General features: G+C 37.6%; 1 protein-coding gene across 1 annotated transcript in view; it reads left to right on the top strand.

Annotated features, from left to right (window-relative positions):
* fam20cb (FAM20C golgi associated secretory pathway kinase b) overlaps nt 1-20,695 on the top strand; it is a 63,745-nt gene that overhangs the window by 7,752 nt on the left and 35,298 nt on the right. Inside the window, exon 3 of the mRNA XM_087785016.1 lies at nt 135-213. Within this exon, the coding sequence (XP_087641142.1) occupies nt 135-213 (79 nt within the window). The remainder of the gene's footprint in view (nt 1-134; nt 214-20,695) is intronic.

The following is a 20,695-nucleotide window of genomic DNA, read 5'->3' as shown; positions in this document are numbered from 1 at the left end:
CTACCTACCTACCTACTTACCTACCTACCTACCTACCTACCCTACAACTTTATAGTGTTACTTTTACTTTAACAATATTCAATGTTTAAAATATTAGGAATATTGATTTCTGTTTTGATGGTGTGTTTCCACAGCGATGAAGTCTGGAGGAACTCAGCTCAAGCTCATCATGACCTTCCACAACTATGGCCAGGCTCTGTTCAAGCCAATGAAGTAAGTGCAACAGCTCCTCCATCTGTTGTTATCATGTGGTCACGTGATACGAACGCTTCACGCTGGTCCATCTGTGGTCTCACCCTCCTGTGCTGCCCCCTAAATAGAAAGAAAATATATATTTTTCTATCAACCCATCGAGATAGGCCGCCGTCTACCTGGTGTCGCCTGGCTCGCTCGGCCAATCTCATCTCCTCATTCTGCTCTCTGGCAATTTCAAATGGCTTTCATTTCAGCACAACCTTCGTAGTGGATGGAAGGCTGACATCACTCTGCTGTGTCACAGCTAAATGTTGCGCAGGCATTTTCACCTTGTGGGCTCTTTCACATGACACCCGTCATCCTTCAGTTGGCGCTCTTCGGTCCTCGGGCGACACTTTCATTCATCCTCTTCACCATTATCATCATTGTGTGCTCTGACGGCTGCTGATCCACACATTTGCTGCTGTTGTAAATCAGATTTAATCACTTTACAGTCGCTTTATCGCATTACAAAATGGCTTGAAGGAATGTTTTGGGGGTTTTCTACAGAATTTATTTTAATGATTGATGAGGTTTGCGGGAACAAACACACCTAAATGCTCTGAATATACAATTATTGCAACAATTTAGTTTGCGATACCATTAAATGGGATTACGGTAAAATCCTCATTGACAGATTACATTTTTTTTTTTTTATTTATAATAGAGCAATTCATTACATAACCATGTTTGTCATGTAAAATGTATTATTCATTTAAAGCTCTTTTAATAAAGTAAAACACTTTTCAAATTCTAATTAACTATTATTTACTGTAGTCTGTAGATACATATTGCCAAAAATACTGTATATATAAATATAAATAAATAATATAAATACACTACTAACATACCTTTATAAAAATATAATTTAAAAAAAAGGAATCCTTACTTGATAAACATCCTTTTAAAAAGAAATATAATACACATAATATCACATAATACAACACGATAAAGTATCAATTACTTGCATAACTAAGAAGATATCCATATAAATACATAATAAATACACATACATACTACCTGATTATCCCTTTGACTATATACCATACACCAAGTTGATTGCAATACAACAATCAATTCCATTATATGTATAGATTTATCCACTATAATCCTTATAGTTAAAAGTCACATATATATTTACAATATAAAACATTAAGATTGTTTTAAAATACTGATATAAACTTCATGAACATTCATCGGAAAATCCTTTCTTTATTGACCATAGTCTAGAGTTCTGGGCTTACAAATGATCAAGTTCTTGACCAAAAATAAAACAAAACAAAAAATGTTTATTATGTTTAAAATGAATTAGTTCCATCAATACTGATAGCATTACCATTATATGACTTAACTTAAGTTCACGTGAATCAAAGTAGGAGAAAAATACTATGACAATACTGTTTAATGCTATGAAAGGTTCTGTAAATTCACTTCCCGACTGTCATATTTAGACGATAACTCATCCCAGGAGAAGTGTGATTTCCTCCTAATCCGTCCCTGATTGGTGGATTTAACTGTCACCCTGTCTTTGTGACGGGGCTGGTAATTTAATTGTGGGTTAATGGGTCTCTACACAGTCCAGTGTTTGGCGGGCGGGCGAGGCCGCATGGAGAGCAGGGTTAAGCCTGCGAATGATAGGTAGTAAAGCTTTTTTTTGCAACTCTGCGGGAGGAAAAGCTATTCAGAGACTGTTGTAATTACCACTTCGAATCAAACCACGCTTAGTCGGTCCAGGCGCAACAAGCCTGAAATCATCCTGACAGGCTGGGGGGGCAGGAGGGGAGGAGGCTCTGGTGTCAAGGTCAGATGGGAAGAGGGCGGAGGAAGCAGAAGGAACTAGAGAGGAGGTGAAAGAAGTTCTTGTAAAGTGAGAAAAGTCGGAGGAGCTGTAATTACAGTCAACGCAGCTTGAAGACAGCGTTTAAAGCAACATAAATAAATATAACCCCGAGACTAGGTTGGCAACACTGTAGGAGTTTTTCTCTAATGCTGTTTATCATCGGAAACAAAAATGGTGAATGGAAATAAAAAGGAACAATCTCACAAAGTCTGCCTATTTTAAAATAATGAAATAAAGATATACACATGATACATAACGTCTTGTTGACTGAATAATTGCCTCAACTGTTTATCTACAGTGTGTCAATTGGAGCCAAATATACAATTACCCTATATTTTTTCCATAAGTTTACCAGAGGACTCCAACAAAAAGCTGAGGCCAAACCCCTAGAATAGGATTGTTTTCCATTTTTTTTCTCGTCTAATAACGGCAACAATTTTCATAGGATCATTTGGGCAGGAAACCAGTTATAAAAGTAAAATGCATCTGGTCAATTGATGAAATATATGTTTTTCTTTTAACAGGGATAGATGGCCAACATTGAAAAAAATATTTCCACAATCAAATGAAATATTTTAAATTATAAAACAAAATGCTTTTTTTTTTATTTTTTTATTTTTAATTTGATCGCATTTTTTTTTCATTGAAATCATAATTTTTCATTAAAGCATTTCAGGGGGGATTTCACTTTATTAAAAAAAAAAAGAATAATAAGGAAATAAATCTACCTCCATAATTGTTATCCACACTAGTGCTGGTCTGGTTCAATCAAATCTGGAACTTCCAAAAAAATCTCTCCCAGACTTTGTTGTTTCAATAAAGTTGCCATTTACCGGCAGCCATTAAAGAACCTTACGACCGAAAATAAAAACAGTGTGTTGAAGTTGTTAGAGGTCTTGTTAAAGAGGGAGGGATGGAGCGTGAGAACAGTATACTGTATATGGATCAGTGCCGTGTCAGCAGTAATGACGATGCCGAATGAGATTTACTATTTTTGTTACAACGGTATAAAGCTCAGTCTTCTAAAGGAAATCATAGTGTCCTCCATTGCTGACGGTTCTGGCAACATGTCAGGAAGCTCACTGGACCCGGCCTTGCTCTGAGCACTTCTCGGGAGATTCAAGAGAAGGAGGAGTTTTTATTTGTCCTTATTTATGTTTAAATGGGCCTTAAAAAGCAAAGTGAGGACAGCGAGCGTTGTCAGTGGAGGCACAAACCAGATGATTATCTGCCTCGGATTTGGATCCAGACGTAAATATGGAACGACAAAAGGTGGCAGAGTCGGATGTAAATCTTCCGCCTGACAGTCTTGTCAGAGCTGCTGTAATTTCCGGACATTTGGTAATCCTGGAGTGCAGGAGCAGAAAGAGAGAAGAAGAGAAACAGGGACTTGACTTTAACAAAACAAAGCAGCCATGTTTCTGCTCCTTTGGGAAACTGACAGATTTCGCAAAGTCATTCCTTCTCCATGAAAAGCATTCCTGACGCTCGTCATCATCACGCCTGTTTTCCTCGCTGTAGTGTGGAGTCTGAGGCCGCGATGCAAATGTCAGGCGGCGAGGCGGCGTGTGCGCTAACGATCCGCCCTCCAACCATCCATATCTCAGCAGAACTGCTCCCCGGCTTTATCTGTTTATCAGCGCTGTCTTTCTCTGGCTCTGCATCCTCCATCATTCCCGGGAAAATCTGTTTTCAATCGCCACTCTCTCACATGCACGGAACACAGAACCGCTGTGTTATTGATCCGTCATGTCGTCTCTTTGTGCGTTTTCTCTCGGAGGGATGTCGTTTTTTGTTTATTTTTCAAATAACCAATCAACATTACAATAAAGACCACCCGCCGTCCGGGATAAAAGTTGAGGTCAGGGGTCGACAGGTCGCATCACAGGATAAGCCCCATTCTTCACTATACTGTGTTTTAATTTTAACATTTGAATATTTTTTTGAATTATTTTTTATTTACACATAGAGATTGATATTTTTATTCAAATCAGTGAAAAATAAATGTTCTAAATTCTATATTTTTTCATTTGTAACCTTTTAAAATCAATATAAAAATGTTGGTAAATTGTTCCATCAGAATATCAAAAGAGTACTTATGTCGTCATCGCATGATTGGCTGAAAGTTTGATTTTGATATTATCTATCTACCATGTCAGTACTGAGTAGTACTGTATTGTCAATACTCTGTTGGTACTGATTTAAGAAAAGTTAAAGCTGGTTTATTGGTAGAAATGTGTTGACTCAAGTCTGTGTGGGCCCCTATTTTCTGACGTTTTGTTGACATAAAAGAGCAGAAAATGATGGAAAAAAACCCAATAACATCTGAAGTTATTTATTACAAACAGGTCTTTCAGAGCAAACCTGTTTACTTATATATAGCTTACAGATGTTATTTCATTTTCTACACTTAAAAATAAGATATAAAGGACAATGTCTGACATATTTGTTTTGCTCATATATATATTTGTTGGGACCCATGGATTGATTTTATCTCTTAAATGAAACAACACAGTGATCTAAGGTTTGTTTTATATCTTGAGTATTTAAGTTGTGTTAACCAAAAATACATTTTTCAAACACTAAAATGGAAATAGTTTACATCTTATTCTTAGTAAAAAAAAAATGTCATATTTGAATTGTCATATTTGATCACCCGACAAGTCCAGCAAAGAAATAATAATTTGAAGAGATTCAATCAAAAATGAAGGCCAAATTACTTGTTTGTACATAGAAAACGAGTCTAAAAACAAGATTGAAGTGTTTTTTTTCTTCCTTTCATGGATTTATTTAACAAGCAATTTCAGTAAATAACATGTTTTTCTAGACTTGTCAGGTAAATGTAACTCAAATGGAGTCTAATTAGACCGTTTCACTCTTTTTTTTAAAAAAAAATCATGTCATATAATGTGGCATGAAGGAGTTTCAAAATAGAAACTTAGCTCAAAATTGCAGTCTTCACTGATAAATTATTTTCCAGCATCATGTTAGATATTTGTGTGGCAAACAGATGTCAAAAATTCAAATGGAAAAATAAAAAAGGATTCTGTGGTGAACTGCATTGACGTTACATTCATATTTGAAATATCATGAAATAATTTTAAAAACAGACTGATATCCCATCTGATGAGTCTCTTAGGAGGACATTCTGTCGGTTACTAGTCAACATGTATAAGACCAAGAACATAGAACATCAATGCCGGGACAAGACCAAGACCATAGACCGCCAGGTCTGAACCAAGACCCTGAAAACTCTTCTTGACACTAGCTTTTAAAACTAAACCACTCGTTTTGACTTACTGTATTTCACAAGACTCAGCACCTTTCTTTGAGAAATCACTGTCATTGGAGGTGTTGCACATCTAAGCCATTGATGATGGTGTAGCTGCACTGTAGCTGCAGTCATGCTTGCTAAGCAAGAGCACGACTCTGGTATAAACTTGTCCTCTGATGCAAAAGATAAATCCCTGATTCACCGTCTGCGGTCGAGATCACCATCCCACCCTCGACTCACCCACATGTGTCTCGCAACATATTCGAATAACACCGTGTGTGTGGGTTGTATGGTCGACTCCTGAGCGTGTTGCTCAAGGGAACAGCGGGAAACACCACTCTTGCGTTTCTCTGTTACAACAGCAGCAACTGTAACCTGACTAGCGCCGCCTGATGACTCGGCCGGATTATCCTCTTCGTCATCTTGTTTTGCCTCCAGCTGAGGCTGGAATTTTTTCAAGGTTTTTTTTCCCATAATTCAGGCTTTCGTATTCATAAACAAATGTGTTTGACAGCGCTCCGGGCGAAAGGTTTACAGTATTTCTCTTTCGCCGTGACTCTAAGATTTATTCTTTTGAAGGCTGGGGACCCGTGATCTGAAAGACGACCTGACAAGTTTCAGTTTTATGTTGCTTAGCCGTAAAATCCGGTAATTAAACAGTCATGTGGTCAATGAAATGTGAAAATATATGCTCATTCTGACAGCTTGGTTGGAGCTGGAATTATATTTCCATGTGTTCATCTCTTCCTGGCACATTGACATTATATATGTGAATTATAGCCATGAATATTATGGGTTTTTAGATCATAAAGCAGCACATTATTATTTAGCTTGATGCTAAAATTATTTATATACCAATTTATTTTTTATTTTTAATATACCGATTTTATTGATGAAAAGAACATGGATAACATAACACAAAAGGAAGCATATGAGTAAAACTACAGAGTCTGTGGGAGTAATACTATGAAACCTCAGGCAGAGATACTATGAAACCTCCGGCAGAAATGCTATGAAACCTCCGGCAGAAATACTATGCCTTTAGGAGTTTTACTCCAAAGCCTGCGGGAATAATACTAAGAAGCCTCCAAAGTAATACTACGAAGCCTTCAAGAGTAATTTTACGAAGCTTGCGAGAGTAATACTACAAAGGCGCTTTGAGTAATACTACAAAGCCTCCGGGAGTAGTAATACAGAGCCTACGTGAGTAATACTACGAAGCCTTGCGGTGTAATTCCAAAGAGTCTTGAGGAGTAATATCACGGAGCCTAATGTAGTAATACATCTGGGCCTCACATGGTACTACTACAGAGCCTTGTGGTTGTGCAGTGTAATACTTTGTGGCTTCGTGAAGTAGCATTTAAGTTTGAAAAACATGTTAAGCATAACCTAAAAAATTGTGACATACTGAGAAAATGTTTTTTTATAAACATGTATTTTCAGTTCTCAAACCCTCACAGGTCATTGAACACATCGTGCCTCGTGTGTACCTTCAACTGTGTGGTGAAGATACACATCCCTTGTTTATGGCCGTTTTGCCTTCAGCTGTTTACTTTGGTGATCAAACATGACTATTGCGGTTCCTGTCACTCATTAAAGGTCCGATCTACGGGAATAGAACACAGGATGTCTTTGCTTGTACCTGCTTGACGAGAGCAATATTTCTGTGGGCTGAGTCTCTGGAGTCCCGGGGGAGTACGAGCTGATGATCGACGGGGACTGATGATTGATTTAATGCTGGTCTTCCTGCTTCTTCCTGTTTCTGCTTAATTGTATCAGCTGTCAATCAGCCCACTGGCTCAGCAGCACAACAATCAATCATCTATATTCCTAAGAGAGATATGAGCGTTTTCTGCGCCCCCCCCCCCCCTCGTGAGATCTATACTGATACCGGCGTGTAATTTTTGATTGACACACGCGAGCTAGACAGCAGGCGTGACATAATGTCACCTTGCTTGTGTCAATAACATATTGACGACGTATTACAGCCCGCGGCGTACGTCTGTGCTAAAAGTGTCAAATATTAGTGGGAAAAATTGACTCCGTGCGAGAGCTGTTGTGTCGCCGAGCTGCGACGCCTGTGAGAGAACGAGCTGCAGCCGGCGAGGGCATGTCTCGACAACCAGCCCTTATTATCTCGGCTCAGAGCTGTCTTTGAATGCATCGCCTGAGACTGAGGGACGTTTGTTGTTTTCTCCTACCGTATAACTGATGGTTTATCATCTTGATCTTCCACTTTGTTTTGTCTTATACAAGATAATATTTCTGTTTCTCTTATCACAAAAACGGATCCATTCAAAAGTGGCTGAAATACGCGGCGTTCTCCTGCTATAATAAAGACATTTAGAGCCCCAAAGAGAGGGGGAGGAGAGAAGAGAGTAAGTGGAGGTGGATTATGGGTCTTTAATTGCAGAGAGGAGCATGAATTATGCTTTCCATAACTTATGGAAAGCATGAAAATCTAAAGCTGATTTATCTAAAACTGTATGTCATAAAATATGGTATAAATTGTGTTAAAATAAAATGTATAAAATTGGCAAAAGGAGCTGAAATTCTGGAATGTTGTTATATGTTTCTTATTTAGGACTGAAAAATGTGAAGGGTAAAAGTCCAATTGCTATTACATTACAGGTACCGTTGCTATTCAGTATGTATTAAAAAATATCACACTAATTTGAGTGCAAAAATTGAAATACATTCATTAATAAATAAATAACGCAATTATTTAAACATTCCGCAAAAATAAAAATAAGTTTTTGCAAGAAGAAAGTTAATTGGTTACACCAATATTTTTTTATACATTTTTAATATAATAAAAAAAGAAACAATAAAGTGTGCACTGCGTAGTCTCCGGCCGCTTTCGTTTCTGGCGCCACCTGCAGTAAAGTAAGTCCATATTTGATGATCAGTCTTCACAACATGGGGATGTAAGGTTGAATTATTTAATTCTACACATAGACGAGTCGGTCATATGCGATCTCAGCCTTTCGGTTTTCATGAGTCATTTTCAGTATTAGTAACCGCAGATTTATTCAACTGGTGCAAATAAAACTTTAACAATCTCCCTGATCTTCATCCTGGATCTTTGTCCAATGTTAAGAGAGTTATCAATCATTGTTTCTCTCTCCGTTTTCATGTGCTTGTTCTTCTTGGTTAGTTACACATCAGGACTATGTGTTTTAGTGGATGCCTGACGCTGCTCCTTCTTGAAAACAGCCAAGTGTGAACGTGCGGGTCGTAAACAACAAAAACTTTTATTGGTCTTGAGGGTGTGTGAAGAATCTGGCGGTAGGTCATGATGCGCGAGAAAAGATACAATAATTCCAAATATCTTCCTTAAAAGCTGCTGAGGGCGACTGTATCTTCTCGTTCTCAGTCGTTTTCCATTATCCGAGAAGGACTAATGTCTTCTAGCCATCTAGTGGCTGGAAGTTTAATTACAACACAAAAATGAAAAAGACTGTGAATATTTGCACATTAAAATAAAGAGATTTGAATTATTTTATTTTACACACTATATTACAACATAAACCATAAAATAACTAACATTAAAAAAAAATATTTATTGATATATTGCGGTTCAATATCTATAAAGAATCATTGAATCAATATCAATATTTTTTCTTGATAATAATTTCAGTCGTCAGCTTGAAATTATTTCAAAATGATATACGTTAACTTCACTTGTCAGACGTTAGCCTCACATGGGGAAGTCAATATCAAAATAAAACTCTTTGTGAAGACGCTGCGACTATGACGTTGCATCACTGGGACCTCATTCACTGGTGTTTTTTCACTGCGAGTGAGGAAATAAAGAGCTGGAGCGCCGCGGGACGAGCCATTCACGCAGCCAAATAAAAAGAGAGCTGCTTCCTTTTAGAGACAGTCAGACAGAGACACAATAACCTTCAGTTGCCACCACGCTGATCCATAAATGTTGCAACACACTTCAGAAATATCCAGCGCTACCGAACCGTGACCTCAAGCATTTACGTGCTCTGGCAAGAATAATTGCATATGAAGCTCTGCTCAAAGGCTCCGGGCTCTCGATACTGTAAATGTATTTGCATGGATTCCATGCTTCTGACTCCAACGCTTTATGGTTCTAATCGCGCAAGAACAAGTTATTATCAAGCAAATACACCAGGAGTGACAAAGAACTGCAGCCACGGCCGGGTCACTGTCCACCTCGACCACGTTTGTGCTCCTCATTCCACGCATGACGAAGAGAAACAAGATTGCGATCACAGAGTGAGATACTCAGTGACCTGGAGAAATATATGCATGTTCTTCCTCCACCGAGAAGGTCAAGTGTTCGACGGTTCTTTTGTTGCTGAGGAGGATTCTACACTCATGGCCCGTGGCACAAAGATACAAGCTGGAGAACATTTCTTTCTTTGTAATTTTTCCTGTATTTTTTTATTTATTTATTTATATTTATGAAGCTTATGTTCAAATGGAAAGTGGAAATAAAATAGAATTTATTAACACGCTCTTATCATCTGGAGATTCGGTCATTTCACAGTAAGTCCTTTTAATACATTGGAAAATGTTAATAGTATTTAATTATTATTGATCTTGACTCTGTGTTTGTCAAATAATTGTCACCAAAAAGGCAACCCGATATTTTTATGTTAAAGGCAGTATAGAAATAAAAGGATAAAATAAATATATATGAAATGAAATGAGATTAATAAAATAAATTAATATAGGAGACATCAATTATAGTAGGGACTTACCATAAAACAATAAATTCAATGACTGTCAACTTCATTATATATTTGATATATATTAAAAAGTTTATTTTGTAAAGATTTTTGTTTATATGTGCATTAATTGACATCTATATTTGACATACTATTTTATCTGATTTTAATCATCATCATATAAAGGTTTTCCGTGAAGGCAGCAGGTGCCAAGAAACATCTTTTTTTAATGGTTTTTGGTCCATATATCTACATAATATCCGGTCCTCTTCAAACGTTCTCATCTTCCCCATGAAAAATGTGAATATTATTCATTTATTATAAATCATCACAGCCAAATATTTAGACGTGTGGAATCACATGACTGGGTCTTTGTCCAGTGACTGTTTTTTTTCCTGGTCGCACCGAAACAATTCATAATTCTATGGTATTTGAATGCAATTCTTTAATAATCATTTATTTTTAATCAGATGTAGCATGCAGCTGTGCCTCTTGACACGTGATACTAATGATACAAATATGAACCTCTGCAAGGTAGTGAAAAATACATGTAAATACATGAAAATAACTGGTCCCAGGTCCAAAAATAGATAATTACACACAACACGAGATTTAACAAAAGTGATTCTGAATGTTTCTGCTCCGTCTTAAATGAAATAGAATAATAGATAGTTTAAAGTAGATTAAAAATCATAAAGACCTCTTCAGTTCTTAAGTGGCATTAACAACATAAATTCATGAGACTATCATGGAGGAGCAGATTTACGAACAGTTTTCGTTTTAGCAAACCAGCCTGTGTGTGTGTGTGTGTGTGTGTGTGTGTGTGTGTGTGTGTGTGTGTGTGTGTGTGTGTGTGTGTGTGTGTGTGTGTGTGTGTGTGTGTGTGTGTGTGTGTGTATATGTGGGGCATGTTGCATACTCTGACACACATCGTGTGTAACTATAGTCACCACACACATACAATCCATTGACTGTCAGGGGTTGTGTTTGAAAGTGTTTTTCTTGGATTGTTGAAGAGACAGCTGCGAGTCCTGATTGTTAATGTCAGTTGTGTGTCTGAAGCACTTGAAGATGAGTTATTTCAACATAAATGCTGTTGAACAGACTGAATCAGAAGTGATTTGCAGTGATTTGAAAGAAGAAAATACACCTCAGGACATACACTTACGCATCTAATCTTGGGTCCTTTGGGAGGCGGAGGAGGTGCATGAGGGTTTTTGCAGATATAGATATTTAACTTTATTGATAAACCTGAACTGGACAATAACAGGACAATTGCATTATTTTTCCTTAAATTATTTGAGAAGTCGTAGTTGTTTCTGCTTCGCCTTTTTGGTGTCATTTAAGTAGATTTTCTTTTGGCCAAACAACAATAAAAACATATATATGTTTTAACTGGCCTGGCAAATGTTATGATACATACTGTCTCATGCACACACAATTTAGCCCACAAATTATACTGACAGAACCATATGGCACCAAACAATTGCTGTTTGCCAAATTTTTGATTAAAAAATGGTTCATTTGTTTTTTTCATCGTCACATAGAGAAGGTTTAACCAGGAATGAGAATTTAAGAAACACAAAATATAATTCCTCGAGTGAAGGACGAGATGAATCCTCCTCCACTTCTCCAGTGTCCCTCTTTCAAACGATCACATGTTCGTGTAGATATACTTGGGAGCGTTTCCGTTCTCGCTCCATCCCAGCAATCGCGCTTCCAGGATGAGGAACGTGTGGATGATCTTATCGACTCTCCTTCAGGTGAATGTTATCAGCTCTAATGTTGCCATGTTGGAGCTGAGATAACACACTGTTGCAGCCAGTGAAGGCGTCTGCATCTGCATATCAAAGCAAGAATTCCTCTCCCATCTGTGTGTGTGTGTGCCAGGACTACACACACAAACACACACCCACACAAACACACACACACACTTGCAAGTAATTCACTTCAGCTGCAGAGGAAAGCCTCTTCTGGCTGCTCCTCTCTCTGATCATTCCTGATAAACTCTCTCATTGTTCCTCAGAATTAATAAAAAGCTGTTTAATTAGGAGCTTCATAACATCCCAAAACCATACCGTACGAATACATGCTATTTATGGATAAAACATTATATACGATTCACGATCAAGCAGATTTGTGATTTTAAAATAGAATCAATAACAAAACTTTTTGAATCCTCATTTAAGCTTGGTTTCTTTCACTAAGCTGACTCGTACAATTTCTGAAGTAGGAGTAAATAAGTTTAATTTTTTCTAATTAATAAATACTCTTTGGCAAGTAGGAATAATGTCATTTTAATGTCTAACAATAGAAATGTACCAAATGTTAATTGAAAAAAGAAAGAAATAGATTCAGATAAATGTAAAGTTGTGTAATTTATTGATTTTAACTGTCCAACAATTTCCTGCCATATTGATATTTAATCTGATTAAATAATTTTCATACTTGATCTACCGAGAAACATATGATTATATTCATAATTGAGTCTTGTTTAGAAGCTCTGGCTCAACATCAATTAAAAACTTTTTTAAATGAACATTCAAATGATCGATTGGTTTGTTTTTGTGCTGCAATTATTATTGTATCAAGTCCTCCATAACTAAAGTAACTGTGAGACAGTGAACTGGGGACAAGAGGATACAGTCGCCTCCAGCAGCTTTTAAAGCTGATGTTTGGACATATTTTGGTTTCAAATCAAATTAAAGCAGTTACGACTTCATCAAGAGTCATGTGGTCTGTAAATACTGCAACATCAGAGTCAGGTTCTCAACAATACTACAAATATATTGTGGTTCCTACAGTATCAGAATAATTTGCACTATATCGTTCTGTTTCCGCTGTAATGTGATACATAAAGTATGGCCTGATTCTTTATTATTACAAAATGTAAAAACAGTGAAATGTGATTACGATTTTAAATGTGACATAATATGTGACAGAATTACAGAGAGAAAAGTTAACGTTCTTTCAGTTAGGTCTTAAAATATCTTCCTGTTTCCATGACAACATATCGTATAAGTTGACAGAAACGATAAATTCATGTCGACATAAATGTCAGTGGTACTCAATACTGTAAAGAAAATATATTTATAGAAATCTACACGAAGCGTGGAACGTCTTTTCCTGGCTCATAACATGCTGGATGACCAGCGAAGTGTAGCTTTGAACATAAATGCGCAAAGTATTACTTTAGACTTGGCAGACCAGTCATCAACGGAGGTTGGAAGTTTAAATCTAAATAAATCAAACCTGTCTAGCCGCGACCGAACATGAAGGACTCACTGTTCTTCTCTGTTTACTTCCTCAGAAACCACATAAAGAAACAACATCATCCATCCTGTCTGCACTTTGTTCCGTTTTCAAACAAGTGATTCAACATTGTGTGTACTGTAGGTCTGCTGAGACACAACTCTGCTTTTATTACTGTCCAACCGCGAGAGTATCTGGGGACACGTTCATGTTCAATGTCAGCAAAACTGCACTGCTCAGCAAAAAAGTAATAAAGCGTTTATAGTTTCATCAGGATTTGTGGGTTTCATATTGAGGCAAATAAAAGTTGTCGTCAGTTGGCTTGTGTCTGCTCAAGCAAACAAAGGGGAGACATTTAAACCTCAATCATATAATATTTGCACAAGAAATTAGATTGTTAACATGCTATATTTACTGTCACGACAAATCAAATAAATGCAGTGAAAGATACATTTTGTATTCAGCAGTTTTCCAACATTTTGTGTACTTGAACACGACTTTAAATATGTGACCCTGCACCACCTTTGTTATTTAAACGTATCAGTTATGTTTGTTTTCATTCTGTTTCAGCACGCTTAAGTTTCACGAAGCAAAATCAGAAATTTAAAAAACACTTAAAAGTCTAAATCTGGGCTTTATAGAAGGGTTACAAGGAAATCTGAGTTTTTTTTAAGCTCATTTTATCAGCTTACATAAATTCCATGTATTTATTTTATTGCAATAAAAAGTTTCCGACTCGAATCATGGTAGATTGTAGATCAGTTATTATTTATGTCCCTAATTCTCCCTTTATTTTATGTTTAAATAAACATATTTATGTCTATATTATTGTTATTGTCTACAAAACTAATAATCATAATAATGGCATATGGTCCAATTTGTATCCCAATTAATTTTACTACTAATTTCCCAAACATTCTTGGCAAAGAGGACAAACAAATGAGTAAATTAAATTCATATAAATTAAAAACATGCAAAGAAGAGCGTTTACAACATACATTTTTTTAATGTATAGAAGTCAACCTTAAAAAAACTTTAAAAAGCATTTTCCTCATCAATGGTACTGTATATACATTTAAAAAATACTTTACATCCTAAAAACTGAAAACAAGTTTTAGAAAGTTAATCAGAGACAATAAGCGTTGAAAGATATTTATATTTATTAACAAACCTAAGTCAATATTTTAAAAAAGTTTCAATAATGTAATGATTTTGGGGAGATAATGTGCTTTTATGTGCATCTGTCTGGAAATAACTTAAAAAACGGATTAAAATAAAAATGCAAGGAAAGTTTTTTTTATATTCACATTTATGCATTTAGCTTCAATGCTTTTATTCACAGCGAGTTAAGATTTTTCCACATTTTCACACACCATTAAATGAGTGATGGGAGTAGGCTGCGATGCAGAACCCGCAACCAGGCCACAACTAACCACTTTACTGTCTAGGCTGTGTCACTCTGATAATGGAACTACACACAGATGACAAAATTGCGGTAGTTTGGATAACCATCCGGATCCTCAAATCATTTAAAGGATCTAGAATAGAGAGCTCCACTCACATTACTAGAATGCTGTGTATTTAAAAACATTTTAATTTGACCATCAATGGTGTCATTGCGATAACAAAGGCTACTAGAGTAAGAAGTTATGTAGATAAAATCAGAAAAAGTTATTTTCACGTCTACAAATGCTTCCAAAAGTATTCTTGCGCGTGTTTTCCAAACTTCCAAGCAGAACAGGAATGTTGTGGATCCTCATGACGGAGCAATTCAATGAGATATTGCAAGAGTTGAAAAACATCCCAGGATTTTATTTTCGTCCTCTGACTCTTCTCGTCACTTTCCTTCTTCCGTGATATTGTGTCGTCCTAATTCTGTTCACAAGGGTTTGCGATGGGAAGAAAAGGGCTATGGATACAGCTGTGACACATATTTTAAGAATCTTTTTTTTGATCTGCCGCGGCCTGGAGAGGCGGTGGTGGTTGATATGAAACAGGGTATCTGTCATCCTGCCACAGGGCCAGACAGCTCCAGTTTTACACAAGTATGCAGCGTTTTTTTTATGGTGCGGTGACGCGGCTTCAGACTCTCCCCGCTGCTTATTCTCTGAATTTTCCCCTCTTGCTTTCTGTCCTAACCTTCACTTACTATTAGAGCTTCTCTCCTTAGTGTCGCTGCAACACATCCCTTTTCTGAGCCGCAGTTAGTGTCAGCAGAAGCACCTTGGGGCGGTCATTATTCTGCTTTGTAGCAGGAGGTAAACTACCACATACAGCCATCACTCTCCATCAATCCCCATCGTCTCGCCTAATTATACCGCCACGTCCATGAGACTCACTTTTGGTGCTTGGATCTGTTGAGCGTCGGAGAGATACTTGGTCTAATTACGGCTTCCTCTCCTGCCGTACGAGTCCCAGGAATGTGGCGTTATGAGGGCATGTTGTGATGTGTAATTAGCAAACAGCAATGTAAGAGTCGGCGTGGAAACAAGATGTGTGAACGCGGGCTGTCAGCGTTCTGGCTCCGCAAAAGTCGCAGATTAAACAACATCTGTTCTCTGCTGCTGCGTTCTCTGTGACGCTGATTAAAGTGGAAAGCTACGGTTTGAAAACTAAATATCTGCGTTTTCTAATAGCTGCCACTGACAATCAGAAACACACACATGGTACGTGGACCAGCCATAGTCGAGGGATGTGTCAGCGGATGTAAATCAATGGCGTGGGTAACTGATTTTGGGATACCAGTTTTAAAAAAATAGACAAAAGTTATGTTACTTGGTGCACTTCAAATCCTTTAATTTGTTGAGATTTGTCATTGCACCCTGTGTATTGATTCTGGTTTTAATCGCTGACTCCACAAGAATATGTCAATATTTAATAAGCTACGAAGCCACTCATCCAGGCCCCGTGCTGTTACTCCACCAGGCTCCGTAGTATTACTCCACCAGGTTCCATAGTATTACTCAACAAGGCTCCGTAGTATTACTCCACAAGGCTCCGTAGTATTGCTCCACCAGGTTCCATAGTATTACTCCACCAGGCTCCGTAGTATTAATCCACAAGGCTCCGTAGTATTGCTCCACCAGGCTCTTTAGTATTACTCCACCAGGCTCAGTAGTATTACTCCACCAGGCTCAGTAGTATTACTCCAGCAGGCTCTGTAGTATTACTACACCAGGCTCCGTAGTATTACTCCACCAGGCTCCGTAGTATCACTCCACCAGGCTCCGTAGTATTACTCCACCAGTCTCCAAGTATTACTCCAACTGTCTGTCTAGAAGTTCTCAACATTGTGTTTAACTGGTTGATGATGCAGGAGCTTTTATTTTGAAGTTCTGAATGACAGATGACTACTCTTGATTTTGATGTCGTGTGGTGCTGGTGGAAAAATGTTTGGACACCCTTGACATCACAATCTCCTGTGATTGAACCAGAGCGATCTGAAGAAGAAGACACGTGGTCGATTGATCTCATGGAATCAATGTGTAAAATTAAATTGTTTGTGAGTTGATTTGAACGATAGTCTCATGTATAATATTCTATTGTCACTGCTGTATTTTGTCTTTGTGAGGGACATCAAAGACCTCTATTTGGGTTCAATAAATACTGCTAAGAAAAGAATCTCTAAAAAAAACACAATATCTTCAGTATTCATGGGCTTGAATCATTATGTAGATTATTTCAAAACCAAGCTAGTAATCTCATTGTGTCTGACACATTTTGTTTTGTTTAAGAAATGATTCACTTAAATTCTTTAACACAGAAAAATCATTTCTCCATTAAATTGGTTTGTTTGAACGAAGCCATATAGAGTATTAGACTTAGTTTTTTTATTTTTATTTTAAATCCACATTGTTTGAAACCCCTGCAAAAATGTTGAATGTGACCCTTATGATCCTGCGGCGTCCTCGCTTGAGCCGCTTCTTAACGCCTGATGGTTTTTGTGTCTGCAGTCAAAGACACTTTCAAGGTTTGCCTAAGTTTCCAATCGGTTTGACCTTAAGTTCTTAAAGTGATGGAGACTCTGGTCGCTCTTAACTTAGCTGTTAAGTTTGTCCATTTATTGCTTTAATAGTCGACACACGGAACTTTTAGGTTCAGACTTCTGCACACCTGACGGTTCCGACAATAAACCTGACAAGTCACGTGAGAAGAAAAAGAAAGTTCCAATTAGACGTTGATTCAAAATCTAATTAAAACTAAACTTGATGGTTGAGGGGCGGACGTTATGAAAAACAGAGAAGCCCATTGGTTCAAGTCCAGTGGTAAGAATAATAGAAAATGTAATAAGTAATAACAATCATGTAATAAGCTTTGAGACTCTTCATTCCTTCCAATAAACTTTAATGTCAATAAAGTAATACATTTAATTATAAACACAAGTAATTGTGCGACATAAATAAATGCCATAAAAGTCCTTTTGATCAGATTTTGACTATAAGAAATGAAGTAACAAAAATTGACACATTTGATTTAACAAAAGGTTCCTATATGTTTGTGATTTAATTGTAAATTGGGTTTTATACAGTTTCAGTTTTTGCTCTTAACAGCTGTTGTTCTTGCAAGAAGGAACACATAAAAGCCATACAATTGAATGGCCTTACCTAAACATTTGTAATCCAAAACAGGAACTGAAAGTATCCTGGAATTTATTCATTTATATTGCTAAAAAACTTTTTATTTTTATTTTTATTAAGAGACAGACGGCCAGAAATATAGCAAATAGCATAATCTCCTTTGGGGGGAAGGAATAATTGCTTTGTGGTAGAAAAAACCCAACACAAATGTTAACACTTCTCTGTCCTCACTGTAACCTTTATCACTGTGACTCAACCAGAGCAATTTCATTTATTACACAGAGAAAACACTCATTAAATAAAGTATGAAAAAAATTAAGACAAAAAGTTGACATTTATATTATATATTATATATTATATATCATACTTATGTACATAAGCAGTCCTGATACACTGAATACAGATAATAACCAAGAACAAAGAATATGTTGGTGGTTAATCTGAGACACAAAAGCTAAACTTTTGACCGGCAGAGCAAGATTTATTTGTTGGAAAAGTTTTCCTCAAAAAATGACCGCAGCGCCTCCATTAAATGTGATTTTAAATGTCATTAAAAACATGAAAGTAGATGAATTTAGTGTCACCGCTCTCCGCAGGGTTTGTGTTCTATCTGTGAAGATTATTCATGTCACAGGGCCGTGGATAAAGACAGGATCAAGAAAAGACCATATGGCCCGGCTCACCACCGGATTATGGTTTGTTGTTGTTTGCAAAAATAGCAGAGAGAGAGATCGAGGGAGGAAATGTGACTTCAGCATTGTTTGGCCGGCGAGGAGAAAGCAGCTTGGCAAAATGGCAGGGATTAGTGTGCTGCAAGACTCCAACTGTGATGCTGTGTGCTCAGTTAACTCAGGGAGGAGGCGGGGGGGCGTGAGCGGAGGTGAGCGTATGGCATGTTTGTCCAGTGCTTATTCAAATATGAGCTTTGGAGCCAAATCAGGCTGACTTCTGTTGAGGGGGGGGGCTGTCTCATCATTTAAAGTTATTATCGCCGCTCCTGACACTGATCTTTGTGTTCACTTTTAATCCGTCATATAAAATATTCCTTGGAATAACTTGGAGTCCGGCGTGCGCTCTTCATTTATTAGTCGCTCAGAACCCTGCGCTTCCTTCAGCAGCATTTTTAAGATACATTAAAAGCAGTTTTATTGAGCTCTCGCTCTCTTTTTTTTTCCACTCGCCGTAATGGAAAAGGGGGCGAGGGAGTATTGAATGTTTAACTTTATCTTGAATATGGAAATGTAAACAGTGTCAGCTTCAATTATTTCCTTAAATGAAATTTACATATGTCAATCACAGTCCGTCAATCATAAGTTCCTTTCCTTGGTCTGGCTGCAGAAGAAAGTCTTGGTAAGTCTATGATGTGGTGTCTTGTTCCGCGTCGTGGGGAATCCAATGACTGGAGGAAATGAATTGCTGATGGACACTTGGCTGCTCGTGCGGCTCCTTCACCAAACCATAGTTAGAGACTCTGACTAAAACAACAAGAAGCACAGCTTTAGCAGGCGCTTCATTCCCGCCCGAGAGACATCGTATCTCCAGCGTGCCCTGGGTCACCTCTGCGGTCTATGTCCAATTGGACACCTCGCCCCGGAGGCTTCCTAATCGAATGCCCAAGCCACCTTGACTGACTCCTCTCTCGCAGCTGATCCAGATGCCACCCTTCAATGAAAACCTATTTCAGCCGTCGGCAATGTCGGTTTTTCCGTCACTACCTACGGCTTGTGGTTTTATGTTATAGTTGGGACTAAGATAACAATGTCAGTTTTGTTCCATTAAACGTTGTGTTTATTTCTCTTTATTCTTTATTCGGGGCTGAATCGGTGCCTTCTGGGTTCACCTCACATATTATTGCCTATTCCTTTGCATCTTCAGTACATATTTGTGGCTTACTTTCACAGTGAAATCTTGTTTTATAGAAGGGGACTCTCAATTGTAGTTGTAAAGAACAGATATTAGTGTCGGTTTTCATTTTTGCTCTCTTTGAGGATGAGACCAGGCTTATACATTAGCAGGAAGAGTCAATTGATGATCGAGAACTGCTTGTTTACATTGAAAGTAAATGATCATTTCATATTAAATATTAATGAATCGTTTCAACTTTCGGAAAATACCCTTTTAAAGACAGAAGTAAAACACTTTTTTTAGTAAAGGGATGAATTAAGAAATCGATTTTATTTTTTTTTGAGTAAATTTGGTCTTTTTTCCTCAGTGTCAACATGCCTATTTTTCTTTGTGACACTAATTCAGCCACAAGTATCATTCTTTGTTCTATTTTCTTTTGTGTTGCACGTTCCTCTTCCTCATTCTCATGTCTGCGTCAAATCGAGAATTCCACCCACAGCATACCCTTGTATCTTTTCAACCCCCCCATTCCTTCTCTTTATACCAATACTTAGGTTTTCTTGAGCCACACCTCTCATTCTACGGCTTAAGCAGGATTGAAAGCCTTGTTTTTTTTTTAATATAAGAGATCCAGTCGAGAGAAAATCGCCCTGCTCCTCCCTTATTCTTTCCCTTCTGCCCTCTCATCCCTGGAAAATCTGAATCCGTCTCTAATTGTTCCTAAGCTACAAAACTTGTTTTCTTCTGCCCATGAAAGCAGCAGACGCTGCTTATAAACACTTAACAAGGCCACTTTTGTGTCCATCTCTCTGTCGTTGTGACTCAGTGTTCTATTTGTTGCTCCGTTTCAAATACAACCCTCCTTTTATACGTATTCTTGCTGTTGGTTTTTCGGGACAAGTTTATTTTTGACCCTCTTCCGCTTCCTGCATAGTTCCATTGCATATTTTTCACTCCGTGCCTCCAG

This window comes from Callionymus lyra, chromosome 2 (assembly GCF_982586985.1).
Source record: "Callionymus lyra chromosome 2, fCalLyr1.hap1.1, whole genome shotgun sequence".
Taxonomy (NCBI): Eukaryota; Metazoa; Chordata; class Actinopteri; order Syngnathiformes; family Callionymidae; genus Callionymus; species Callionymus lyra.
The sequence above is the reverse complement of the archived record's forward strand: the minus strand, read 5'-3'. Positions and strand labels throughout refer to the sequence as shown.